Raw genomic sequence first — 13,700 nt, 5'->3', positions numbered from 1 at the left:
GGCTATTTTTTGGTTGCAGCCGTCATTGTTGTTTGGTGGGCCTGGGCTGAATTTGAACCCGCCACCTTAGGTGTATGTGGCTGGTGCTTTAGCCACTTGAGCCACAGGTGCCGAGCCAGAATCGCCACCTTCTCCAGTGGAGCAGAGTGGTACAAACACTGCGGTGAACGGTGGATCGGTTTCCTATATTTTGGGAGAGGAAGACATGCTTTTCTCTAACATTTTTAGCCAATTTGAAAGTTATCAGGGGTTTCCTCTCTTGTCCCCAAAAGTAATAAGAAAATCAATGAGTACCCAATGTGGGAAAATTAAATTCAAGAATTCCCCCTGAAATTCCCTGGGAAAAGTGCTGCATGCCTCCCTGTGACGGTCACCAGATGCCAAGGGGAGTACTTTGAAGAAGAGGAAATTAAAGCTTCAAAAGCAAAGTAATCTGTCCAAGGTCACCAACCAGGAAATAGTTACATGGGTCACTATGAAAGTTTTGAGACAGACTGTGTTAATGGGCCATGATTTCACTTCTCAGAAACACGGCCGACAGCGGCCTTTCTAATTCCTACATGCAAAGTTTCAACTTGCTCAGCGTATGGGGGTTGCTGGGATGGCTTCGTTTGATAATGTTTCTATAGATCTTATGTTTCTTGATTTTTATGTGTCTCAAAACTTTCATAATGACTCAGGTAGAACTGGAGTTCAGATCAAAGCCTTTGGGATCTCACACTCCGGTTCTCCCCAGCCCTACCTACCCTGTCTCCTGAGTTTGGAAAAGGAACTAGGAGCCCTGAGGCCTTTCCTACTCTTCTGCTCATCCTCTCTGCTTCCTGCGCCCTGGAGGACCCCACAGCCCGATACACATTGAGCAGGCAGCTCCCTGGCCCTCCAGCTTCTGGGAGCTCAGAGCAAAGGGGAGGATGAGGCCGGGCCCTGCTGTCTTCTGGCTGCCCTTCAGGGCCACAGGGGGCTAGTGGCATCCCTCTACATGCAGCTGCCCTCTCTTCACTTCTTTTTTGTTTGTTTGTTTTGAGACAGAGTCACACTCTGTCACCCTGATGAGAGTGCCATGGCAACACAGCTAATAGCAACCTCAAACTCTTGGGCTCAAGTGATCCTCCTGCCTCAGCCTCTTGAATAGCTGGAACTACAGACACCTGGCCAGTTTTTCTATTTTTAGGAGAGACAGGGTCTCACTCTTGCTCAGGCTGGTCTTGGACTCCTGAGCTCAGGCAATACACGGGCCTCAGCCTCTCAGAGTGCTGGGATTACGTGCATGAGCCATCGCCCCCTGCTCTCTCCTCACTTCTTGCCATGTCGGGCCCAGTGTGCTGAATGTCCCCACTGCCACTAGCTTTGGGGAATTAAGCAATTCTTTGCTAATGTCTCATTCCACATCTTTATAAAATATAGTTCCTTTATTAACTTTTCCTCAAATTAGCTGGACGGGCAGTGCCATTTGTTTCTACTGCTTCCTGACAAACATCAGTAATTGCAATGGCACTGGATATTTTTTCATTTTCATTTTATTTTATTTTATTTTTACTTTTCTCAGATTCATCGCTTCTCTAACAATTTTTATAGTGATTTGAATGGTGTGATGACAATTCAAGCAAAACCGCTGCAGCAGAGACCTACCTGTTTTACCGATAAAACACAGTACGTACGTACATGGGTCATGATGACATTTTTGAGACACACAAAAATCAGGAAATATAAAATGCAGAGGGATGGGAACAAATGAAGCCGTCCCAGCGACAGTGATGAGCCCGCAAGTTAAAACTTCCTTGGGTGAGGCCAAGCACTGGGGCTCAAGGGAGGATCCCTTGAGCTCAGGAGTTCAAGACCAGCCTGAGCAAGAGTGAGACCCTATCTCTACTAAAAGTAGAAAAACTAGCCAGGCACCATGGTGGGCTCCTGTAGTCCCAGCTACTTGCAAGGCTGAAGCAGGAGGATCGCTTGAGCCCAGGAGTTTGAGGTTGATGTGAGCTATGATGATGTCATGGCCCTCTACCCAGGGGGACAGAGTGAGACTCTATCTCCAAAAAGAAAAAAAAAAGGAAGAAACTTGCATAGGCAAATCAGAAAGGACCTGTCGACTGTTTTTTGGAAGTAAAATAATGGACCATAACATAATCTGCCTCAAAACTTTCATAGTGACTCAAATATAACAAAAATGACCCAGCCTCTTCCCTGGTCTGGAAAACAGCAGAGTGCTGTAGATTCCAGGAGACATGAGCTGATAAAGACCCCATTTCATCCCATACCCCAGGGCACCTGAGCACATTTCAGGGGAGAGACATCTGTGCATTTATTCAGCATCCTTAGGAAGGTGTTCCATGTGGCCCGCACGGTTCTAAACAAGACCCAGCAAATTGTACACAGATGTGCCCCCCCACCCCCTGTCTCATGCCACGGTGCATCTGAGTAACTCCCTGGATTCTTTCCCCAGGAAGGAGCAGGAGGAGAAACCCCCAGGTGGGGGCGCCAGGCACCAGCTGGGGCGGATCTCAGAAACTCCAGGATCACAGGCTTCTGCCAAGAAAACTCTGGCACACAGGAGGCTGCCTTCTCTTGCTTCCGATTCACAGAGAATAAAAACCCCCAACGTGTATAGTGATGAAGTTCTTAGGGGGATAAAACTGTAAGTCTTCTTTCTCTTGAGATGAATGAGAAGTCACATAGGACACAGTCCATCACTTTCTAATTGGGTTTATCCATTATCATAGACAAAGCAACCTCTGTCAAATCTTACGTAGACTTTTCAAATAGGTTCATTAATTTGAGTCTTTTAGATTAATTTTGTTTTGGTGGCATACTTAGTTGTGTGCTAGATATAAGATCTGTCAGTGTACAGGGTCTTGCTCTTGCTCAGTCTGGTCTCTAACTCCTGAGCTCAAAGGATCCTCCTGCCTTGGCCTCTGGTGTGCTGGGATTACAGGTGTGAGCCACCATGCCTGCCTCCACTGTCTTTTTTTCTAACCTTAGTTTTATCTTACTATTGTATACTGTTGCATTCTTTTATATGCTTTTTTAACATTATATCATTCCTATTTTTCATATTATCAAATATTTTTGAAAGCACACTTTTTTTTCTTTTTTTGAGACAGAGACTCTCTCTGTAGACCTGGGCAGAGTGCCATGGTATCACAGCTCATAGTAACCTCATACTCCTGGGCTCAAGCAGTCCTCCTGCCTCAGCTTCCCAAGTAGTTGGGACTATAGGCACCTGCCACAATGTCCAGCTAGTTTTTCTATTTTTAGTAGAGATGGGGTCTCACTCTTGCTCAGGCTAGTCTGGAACTCTTGAGCTCAAGGGACCCACCCATCTTGGTCTCCCAATGAAAGCATACTTTTAATCACTATAAAATAATCATGTGTAATAATTAAGCTTTTCCCTATTACTGAAACTTTCCCATTTTTTCCTGTATTTTAATTCTTAAAATGTGCAGTATGCATTATTTTATATAAATCTTAAGAAACATGTTTTAAAATTTTTTCCTGGAGGGGCTTTTCTAGAAGTAAACTTACCAAGTCAAAGATTATGGGTATTTTTAAGGTTCTTGAGATATTTCACCAAAATGCTTCCCGGCCGGAATGGTTCACTAGTCTATAGCCCCACTGCCAGTACATGAGACTATCTCTTTCCCTGTGACCTCCACATTTTAGGTACTATGTGTATTTTAAAGCTGGACAGTTTTATAGGTCAAAAATTATCATACTGTATCTTTGTTTTGCAGTTTTTGGCTAGGGCTGGGTTTGAACCTGCCACCTCTGGCATATGGGGCCGGCGTCCTACTCCTTTGAGCCACAGGCACTGCCTCTGTATCTTTTTTATTTTTTCAAGACAGAATCTCACTCCATTACTCTGGTAGAGTGTCATCATACCTCACAGCAACCTCAAACTCTAGGGCTCAAGTGATCTTCCTGCTTCAGCATCACAAGTAGCTGGGACTACAGGTGTTCACCACCATGCCTGGCTAGTTCTTCTATTTTTAGCAGAGGCAGATCTCACTCTTGGTCAGGCTGGTTTCAAACTCCTGAGCTCAAGGGATCCCCCAGCCTTGGCCTCCCACGGTGCTGGGATTACAGGCATGAGCCACCTTACCTGGCCGCCATATTTTCATAACTTTATTAGTAATAAAGAAATGTAATAAAGTAATTACAGGCATGAGCCACCTTACCTGGCCGTATTTTTCATAACTTTATTAGTAATAAAGAAACGAATTAGAATCTGTATCTCTCTATTCTTGTGCAAGAACCAATTTAATTTTTGAAACTTAGCATCTGGTGGGAATAGTCTCCTATCATTATTCCTGACAAGGCAACTTTACAATCAATTTGGCAAATTAAAAAATGAAATTGGACTTCATAGCATTAATCTATTAAACATGCTGTTACATGCTCTTGTGTTTACAGGCAAACTGGCACAGAGAACCTGTCTTCCCCACCAGTTCAGACCTCACGTAACAGGTTACCCCCAATAAGCTCAGACCCTGGGGAGCAGAACACAGCAGTCCCTGGACCCCGCTCTGTTTCCGTAAGACAAATTTCATTGTCCTTAAATGCGCCATTTCGATAGCTTGTTGGAAAGCAAACAAGCAAAAATAACCTTGGCACCGCCAAGCAAAATCAGCAACACGAAGAGAATGATCTGATTAGCTATCTTCAAAAGGGCTCCGTAATCTGCCTGCAGAAAGTGAATGGCTTGTGAGAATTTATAGAGGGTGAAAGGTTTTTCTTCACTATTTGGGGAGATTAAAACGTGGCATGAACTAAATCCAAAAGTCCAGGTGTCAGAAATATCTGATGGTTAGATGGTGGAGTGAAGGAGAAAGTATGCGATTAGGTCTGGTGAGGGTTCCGGCAGGTCTGCCCTTTGGTCCTGCCCCGCGGATCTTCTTCTTCTTCTTCTTCTTCTTTTTTTTTTGTAGTTTTTGGCCGGGGCTGGGTTTGAACCCACCACCTCCGGCATATGGGACCTCCCTACTCCTTGAGCCACAGGCACTGCCCACCCTGGGATCTTTATGGTTTGGTACAAGTCACTGTAATGTCTCTGATCCTTAGAGAGACTCCCCTATAAACATTTTTTATAAGGAATCAACGAACTCATATAGTCAAATAATGCCTGGCATGAAATTAAGAGCTTAGTAAATTATTATCCAAATCGTTTTTATCAGGCTTTATTTTTATGACCAACCTTTGCCATGTTAATTATGATGTGGACGCAAGATCTTCTGTGCTCAACTCAGCCTACAGTAGCAAAAAATTGAAGGAAATCCTATGTATGCAGCTAGGTCTCCCCCAGATTTACAATGACCCCTCACTTCACTCTGATACACGTAACTCATCTCTATTTTATAAAACACAGAAGAGCCCCATTGTCAAAACATAAAGTTGCAGAGAGTGACAAAAACAAACCGAGACAAGCTTTTCTCTTTAACACCTTGTGCAACCTTGAGCACAACACTGGACCCCAAGAAGGCAAGAGTTACAAAGCTTCAGTATTTTACCGTAGAATGAAATAATAAAAGGAGGCAGACATCACATAAAAAAGTTGACACTTCACCAATCCAGAATTGTATTTTTATGCAGATCACAATTTATATATATATATATATATATTTTTTTTTTTTTTTTTTTTTCCAGAGACAGAGTCTCATTTTGTTGCCCTCAGTAGAGTGCTGTGACATCACAGCTCACAGCAACCTCCAGCTCTTGGGCTTAGACGATTCTCTAGCCTCAGCTTCCCCAGTAGCTGGGACTCCAGGCGCCTGCCACAACACCCGGCTATTTTTTTGTTGCAGTTTGTCTGGGGCCAGGTTCAAACCCGCTACCCTCAGTATATGGGGCCAGCACCCTACTCGCTGAGCCACAGGCACCACCCGCAGATCATGATTTAATATTAATAATCAGGGGCGGTGCCTGTGGCTCCAAAGGGTAGGGTGCCGGCCCCATATGCCGGAGGTGGTGGGTTCAAACCTAGGCCCATCTCCCCCCAAAAAAAAATCATATGTGGTGATAGTTTTTCATCCATATTTGCCTCTTAGGACACTGCCATTTTATCAGGTTCAATAACACTATTACATAATTAAAATACATTTCAACAGGTAGTTTTTATCCTTAGGTGAACCTGATACATAGCGGTATCTAAATAAAAATTTTCGCATAAGGGAGTGAATGATTGTAGCAGATGTAGATCTTGTCTTTTCAAGGGTTGCGTTTATTTTAAACATGAGCATATTCTCTTCTGTTTCAGTACAGAGGAAGGCACCCACAGAGCCGCGTGTTGAGTGCCGTGCCTAACAGCATAGAGTTGTCACCTGTTCGAGAAAGAACTATGACCGTGGAGCAGCTGGTGAGGCCCAGCACAACCCACATGCTCCAAGTAGGTGCTCTGTCAACCTGTGACTTTGATTTTTAGAAAGAAATATTTGAAATAATAAAACTCATTCCTTATCTTGTTTTCCTTCTAAACAGTCAGATACACCTCGGAAGGGTTCGTTGATGCCAATAGAATTTGCTGGCCACACGTGGACAGGTCAAAGTATTTTGACAGGTCAGCTTTTTTCACATATAAATAATATGACATAACCTGCATGAGATATCAAGTTGCAGAAAGTGAGATTGAAGATTATCTACCTTGGTAACCCTATGTCGACTATGTAGGAGGAAATAGCAACTGTTTGTGGTCCGTGGCCTGATCTCAGAAACGTCCAGCAAACAGCAAACCCGCACAGATAAGCTCTCATCTCCTGTTAGATCATGTAGGGGAAAAGGTCCAGATGCTCTGAATTCACTGGAGCCCTCACTCTCAGAAAAAGAAATTAATTAAAACCAGCAAAATGCTGTCTTAGAAGAAGTCACATTCTCTCTTTGCTATGGAGTTTTCATGTGTTACTTCTAAATGAAACCCTGATCTTAGATTCTCTAAGAACACTTACTAATAAAAGTGCTTGAGAAAATTAATACAAATTTACTCATTATTTTATAACGTAGACTTTTACAGATGAATATATATTCTTAGCCTCGGATGCTATTTGAAGAATAGAATTCTACTTTGAATCCAGGCCAGTGATGTTTGAATTTTCAAAACTGTTGCCAACATTATTTTCTTTCCAAGGAGGTAGCATTGCATTGTCACCAAATACTCTAGATTGTCCCAACCACCCCGGGCCTTAGTTTTTTTTCTTTTATAGCAGGCTGGGTAGATAAAATAAATATTGGAAGTCCACGAAAAGGACCTAGCTGGGTGCCAGGCATCCATTGCTCAGAATTTATGAGCCATTTCCATTATGGATAATCTGAAATGTCAAGGATAATTTATTGTCTTACAGGAAATCTTTAATATATTATATTCCCAAAATAAGTTTAGTAGAATGTAAGCACTGCATGACACAGATTTAGCTGTCATTCTCATGACAACAGTTCTTTCTCTAAAATAGTCATGCTACTGGTAATTTTTTTTTGTTTTGAGACAGAGTCTCCCTGGGTAGACTGCCATGGTGTCATAGCTCATAGCAATCTTTTGGGCTCAAGTGATTTTCCTGCCTAAGCCTCCTGAGTAGCTGGGACTACAGCCTCCTGCCACCCTGCCCAGCTAGTTTTTCTATTTTTAGTAAAGACAGGGTGGGGTGGTGGGGGGTGTCCCAGTCTTGCTCAGGCTGTTCTCTAACTTCTGAATTCAGGCAATCCACCTGCCTCAGCCTCCCAGAGTGCTGGAATTATAGGCGGGAGCCACTGCGCTCAGCCTACCTGATGTTGTTTTTAATTTAGCAGCCAAATTTCCTATTAACCAGTATCAAGAACTGCTCACTCTGGGCCAAGTTCAGTGCTAATGGCTGCAATTGAAAACCAGTGTTTTGTCATGTGTGCCTTAAGGATCACCTAGGTCACCGTGCAGGAGAGTAGAGAGGGGGAATTTGAGGGATTTCAATGGGCTCAGTTTTGGAGACGCTGGCTGCGCATGCCAGGTGGAAATGTCTCATCAGTAGTTTGGGTGTGCAGAGGTAGAGGCTGGGACAGAGAACCAGGATCTGAATTTGGTTTAAATCTGCATGCAGTCTGTCCCCACATTCTGTGCCAGCATATTCTCTTATCATTAACTTTGAGACAGCTGTCATCACTGATGGTCAGAGGCCTTTTATATTTCTGTAGAGATAATTGAGGCCCTGTCAGGCAGACACTTTTGTAGTTCTGAGGATTTATTTTCTTTTTCTCTGACAAGCAGGCATGTGGGGGCCTCCCTGCTAGCTTTGCTACCAGGTCAAAAAGCACCGGGAGCTGTTAATTTATCAGCTTTTCATTGGATCTGTGGTAGAAGATAAAATAAGGAGAATGAACCTTAGAGGGAATGATCTTGTAATGCCTGGCATTGCTTCTGCCTCTGTGAAGCAGCAGTGTCTCCCAAGCACCCTGTTCCACTTCTTGGGCCTTAAGGACTGACCTCTGCACAGAAGGTTCTTGCAAAGTAGCTCTGAGGCAACTCGTGTCCAGCACCTAAGCTTAGTTTTGGGGGAGGGGGCATTCTTCCTTTTGTTCAGGACCCCAAATGACAATTTTTACATATAATTGTTCCCTGGCTCATGCAAAAGTGACATTAAAATAAAATATTTTTTAAAAGTGTCTGCATGGAATGTATAAAACAATCCTTTTGAGAGTTGGATGTTTAAGGGTTTTTTTTTTTTTTTCTTTTTCTTATGGACACAGAATCTCACTCTGTTGCCCTGGGTAGAATGCTATGGCATGACAGCTCACAGCAACCTCAAACGTTTGGGCTTAAGTGATCCTCCTGCCTCAGCCTCCTGAGTACCTGGGACTATAGGCACCTGCTATGATGCCTGGCTAGTTTGTCTATTTTTAGTAGAGACAGAGTCTCCCTCTTCTTCAGAATGGTCTTAAACTCCTGAGCTGAAGGGAACCTCGTGCCTCAGCTTCCCAGGGTGGTGGATTACAGGCCTGAGCCACCAAGCTCAGCCTGAATGTTTAAGGTTTTACTAAGAATTACTTCTTGGTTGATGTTTCAGGTTCACAATATCTGCCTAAATCTCTTCAGCGGACAAGTTTGACTTCAAGGAAGAGATTCCAAGTGGCATCTTGAAATTACTTCACCAGAACTACAGCACTTAGTGGAGCGTTCAGAGCCTTGATGCATTTATAACTTGAAAATTGGATGGACAAGTATTATTCTAGTTACCTGTTTGTGTGACAGTGGGAGGTGTTGGACTGAGAGAAATACAAACAAATAAATAATCTCGAACACTTCGCATTATAAAGAGAATGAAATGAAAAGTCTCTGCACTTCTTTACTGGAAGCATTTTTGAGTTTCTAAAGAATATTAGAGCTTTGCTCAGAAGACCCTAACATGTATTTATAATTCCTCATTTTATCAGTTATACACAAACATAATTAGTGTGTGCCTGTATGCACACACTAATTAGCATATCAGAGCAGGTTATATAGGAAAACACCATTTATATCTTTGTACATTGATTTTTTTAAGTCTCATTCTGTTAGTAAGTTCATCAAAATCCTAGTCACTAATAGATGTTACTCCATTCTTTAAAATAGCAAAGTTGTATTTGAGACAATATGTCAGACTGAATAAGATGCTGACTTTCTCCTACCTTTTTTATTTTTATGTTTTGTTGTTTTTGGTTTTTGAGACAGAGTCTGCCCTGGGTAGAGTGCCATGGCATTGTAGCTTGCAGCAACCTCAGACTCCTGGGCTCAAGTGATCCTCCTTCCTCAGCCTCCCGAGTACCTGAGACTACAGGTACCCGCCACGCTAGCCTAGCTAATTTTTCTATTTTTAGTAGAGATAAGTGGGGGGTCTCGCTCTTGCTCAGTCTGGTCTCAAACTCCTGATCTCACGGGATGCTCCTGCCTTGGCCTTCCGGAGTGCTAGGATTACACAGAACCTGGCCCTCATACTGTTTTTTCAAGTGCTTTTGTCATGAACCTCTGAGAAATGTCAGTGGCTAATTCTCCCAAGCCCATTTTCTTTTACTGGTTTTATTTTCAAATTCAGGCAGCCTATGTTTCTCAATTTTTGGAGCTGAATATATTGCATGTGATGCCACCCTTATTGCTCCACTTCAGCAGATGACAGTCCTACGTGGCGTTCCCCTGTTTGGGGGGCTTTGCAGCAGCAAACACTTTGCACCTTTGCTCAGATGTCACCTGTGCAACGCCGCCTTCCCGGGGAGAACTCGGCCTCTTTTTGCTCTGTCCACCTGCCCTGCTTGTCACAACATGTCTCACCACTTGACATTACTATAGAAAATCATCAAACGGGCAAGGCTCTAGGTTTACTTGTCTTTTGTCCCTCCTTCTATTGTTTTCCTGTAAGTCCTTCAACTCATTTGCTATTCTCAGATCTCAAATCAGAATAATCTCTTCTTTTATATTTGATCAGTTTAATTTATATTGATCCAAAATGAAACTTTATATATACCAACATATATATATATGTTACATATATGCACACATAGATATATGTGTGTAATAAGCTATTTTCAGACACATTTTGGTTGTCAAGAAAGAGCATTATTGCCTACCTACAGATGTCTGTGTGTTGAGACTAGTGTTTTCCTGATCACTGAGTAATAATACAAACATGGCCCTAACGCCTTGCCCCCAGTTGATAATTTCTCTTTTTTTATTTTTTTTTTTTGAAATTTGAATTTTTTTTCTTTCCTTTTTTTTTTTTTGGAGATAGAATCTCACTTCACCACTCAGGTAGAGTGCTGTGGCATCATCATAGCTCACAGCAACCCCAAATTCCTGGGCTCAAGCAATCCTCCTGCTTCAGCCTCCCAAGTGGCTGGGACTCCAGGGGCCCACCACAATACCTGGCTACTTCTATTTCTTTAGTAGAGTTGAAGTCTCTCTCTTGCTCAGGCTGGTCTTGAACTCCTGAGCTCAAACGATCCACCTGCCTCAGCCTCCTAGAGTGCTGGGATTATAGGCCTGAGCCAACACACCTGGCTGATAATTCCTCTGTGGACTTCATTTTATATAGGAGTGGAACGCGTAAGAGTGGAAATAAGAATAATTACCACATTCATACCTCCTTTGGATGGCCACAGCGCCATCTCATTGGGGAACAGTCCTAATGCTTAGTTTCCCACACAACACAGAACAAAGCATTTTGACTTTTTGTTTTTGAGATTGGGCTAGAGCACTGTGGGGTCATCATAGCTCACTGCAACCCTCTTGGGCTTAAGCAATCCTCCTGCCTCAGCCTCCAGAGTAGCAGAGATTATAGGTATGCACCATCATTTCCAGATAATTTTTCTATTATCTCTTTTTCAGGCTGGTCTTGAACTAGGGTCAAGCAATCCTCCCACCTTAGCCTCCCAGAGTGCTAGGATTACAGGTGTGAACCACTGCACCTACCCAACAATTTTCTAAATTATTCTCAAACATTAGCTACGCGTGGCTTTAAGAGAAAACATCAATCTTCATTCAACAGTGTTCAAACTTGAGGACAGGTGGGTAAATTTTGTGCACCTGTTCACAGGGTCACTGGTTAGGATCTCTCTGGTGCATAATTGCTGCTCAAGGAGCTAGCCACCACCAGCTAGGTTGTTTCAGAAGCATTTAAGCTATTCTATATCAATTTCCAGGAACCATCTAATTTCTTAGAAGGGAAAGAAAGGGCTGATATGCAAGCCTAAATTAACATTAAGGCTGGGCATCCAAAATCAATTATTTTTATTTAGAAAACCACTGAATGTATCCCATGGTAGCTTTACTGTGGTTGCCTTTAGAGGTTTGCATATAAGAATCCATTACTTGAGCGGCGCTGGTAGCTCAGTGTAGGGCACCAGCCACATATGCCAGGGCTGGCGGGTTCCAACCTGGCTGAGCCTGCTAAAACAACAATGACAACTGCAGCAAAAAAAAAAGAATAGCCAAGCATTGTGGCCGGTGCCTGTAGTCCTAGCTACCTGGGAGGCTGAGGCAAAAGAATTGTGTAAGTCAAAGAGTTGGAGGTTGCTATGACCTGTGACACCACAGCACTCTACCAAGGGCAACATAGTGAGACTCTATCTCAAAAAAAATTTCTTTTGTTATATTTGGAAAAGCATTTTTACACTCCCAATATTTATACAAAATTTGTGCAAATATCTTGCTACTTTGAAGTTTCTGATACACAGGTATTTGTTTATTTATTTCTAACTACGTGGCAAGATTTTCCCAGTGGCTTCAAAACATTTATCCATATATGGTTATGATGGTTCTGAGCTCATTTATGAATACTCTAGCGTAATCTCCACTTCAGAAGATGACAGTCCTACGTGGTGATCTCTGGGGATTTATGGTTTCATTAAGTATTTGTCAAGCTCTTTGTGTAAGATTTTGTCCTAAGCATTGGACTGAACCAGACAAAGTTTTTTCCCTAAATGAACTTAGATTGTAATAGAAGAGACAGACCATAAACAAATAAAAATGTAAGGGCAGTTAGCAATAAATACTGTAAAGAAACAAAACGAGAGGGCGATAGAGTGGAAAAAGCAGCTGGGGAACTCTGCTTTGCACAGGCAACATTTCAGCAAAGACTCAAAGAAGATAAGAAAAAGAAGCCATGTAGGTATTAGGGAGGAGAATTATAGACGGGTGGGAGCATGGGGGCGGGGAGAAGAAGTACACAGGCCCAAAGCAAGAATGTGTCAGAAACTTTTGAAAAAGAATGGAGAGGCCAGATCACAGGATGGATTTAGCAAAGGGGTGAATCATAAGTGATGAGGTCCGTGAGGTGATGGGGGTTGAGATCCTTTTCTCTGGCACTGAGGGAAACTGTAAGTCTGAAATAAAAATCTACTGGGGTTTTAAGGATAGAGACATATAATCTGGAAAGAGATGATCATGTTTCAAATAAATAATAGCTACTGATGGGAATCACAGGACTTTGGATATGTTTTGAAATATGAGCTGATGAGATTCACTATTAGATTAGATGTGGAATGTGGCTACAAAAAAAAAAAAAAAAAAAAAAAACAACCCAAGAGTAACTCCAAAGATTTTTGGCTGAAGACTTGGAAGAATAGTGTTGAAATTTACCAAATTGAAAAGATCGCAAGAAGAATGAGTTTGGGGCATGGTGGCACATGTTATGGCCTTAGATGCCCAAGTAGCAATGGGCTGGTGTTTGGACATCTGGGGTTTGGAGAGGAGGTGCAAACTAGGGGTATAAATGTGGGAGCTATGAGGATATAGATGCTATTTAAGAACTGAAATGACTACTTGGGAGACTGAGGCAAGAGAATAGCTTAAGCCCAAGAGTTTGAGGTTGCTGTGAACTGTGATACCACAGCACACTACCGAGGGCGACTCTGTCTCAAAAAAAGAAAAATTAAATAGAACCAAAATGAATGAGATAAACAAGAGAGTGAGTATAGAGAAGTGGAGGAGAAAGGTATTCTAACATCTAAAAATCAGAGATGGGGCCGGGCACGGTGGCTCATGCCTATAATCCTAATGCTCAGGCAGGCTGAGGCAGGTGGATTGGTTGAGCTCAGGAGGTTGAGACCAGCCTGAGCAAGAGTGAGACCCCCTCTCTACTAAAAATACAAAAACTAGCTGGGTGTTGTGGCACATGCCTGGAGTCCCAGCTTCTCAGAAGCCTGAGGCAAGACGATGGCCAGGAGTTTGAAGTTGCTGTGACCTGTGAGGCCATAGCACTGTAGCCTGTAGCACTATA

At 42.7% G+C, this 13,700-nt stretch overlaps 1 protein-coding gene across 1 annotated transcript in view; it reads left to right on the top strand.

The window, feature by feature from the left end:
- Positions 1 to 9,282, top strand: part of FAM149A (family with sequence similarity 149 member A) — a 44,165-nt gene extending 34,883 nt beyond the window's left edge. Inside the window, exons 7-12 of the mRNA XM_023514909.1 lie at positions 1,547 to 1,650; positions 2,444 to 2,635; positions 4,411 to 4,531; positions 6,251 to 6,379; positions 6,472 to 6,550; positions 9,018 to 9,282. Of these exons, the coding sequence (XP_023370677.1) occupies positions 1,547 to 1,650; positions 2,444 to 2,635; positions 4,411 to 4,531; positions 6,251 to 6,379; positions 6,472 to 6,550; positions 9,018 to 9,091 (699 nt within the window). The 3' untranslated portion in view covers positions 9,092 to 9,282. The remainder of the gene's footprint in view (positions 1 to 1,546; positions 1,651 to 2,443; positions 2,636 to 4,410; positions 4,532 to 6,250; positions 6,380 to 6,471; positions 6,551 to 9,017) is intronic.
- Positions 9,283 to 13,700: the final 4,418 nt, after the last annotated feature.

Source organism: Otolemur garnettii, unplaced genomic scaffold (assembly GCF_000181295.1).
Source record: "Otolemur garnettii isolate 467f Iridium unplaced genomic scaffold, OtoGar3 scaffold00061, whole genome shotgun sequence".
Lineage (NCBI taxonomy): Eukaryota > Metazoa > Chordata > Mammalia > Primates > Galagidae > Otolemur > Otolemur garnettii.
Note: the sequence above shows the minus strand (reverse complement) of the source record. Positions and strands in the feature narration are given on the sequence as shown.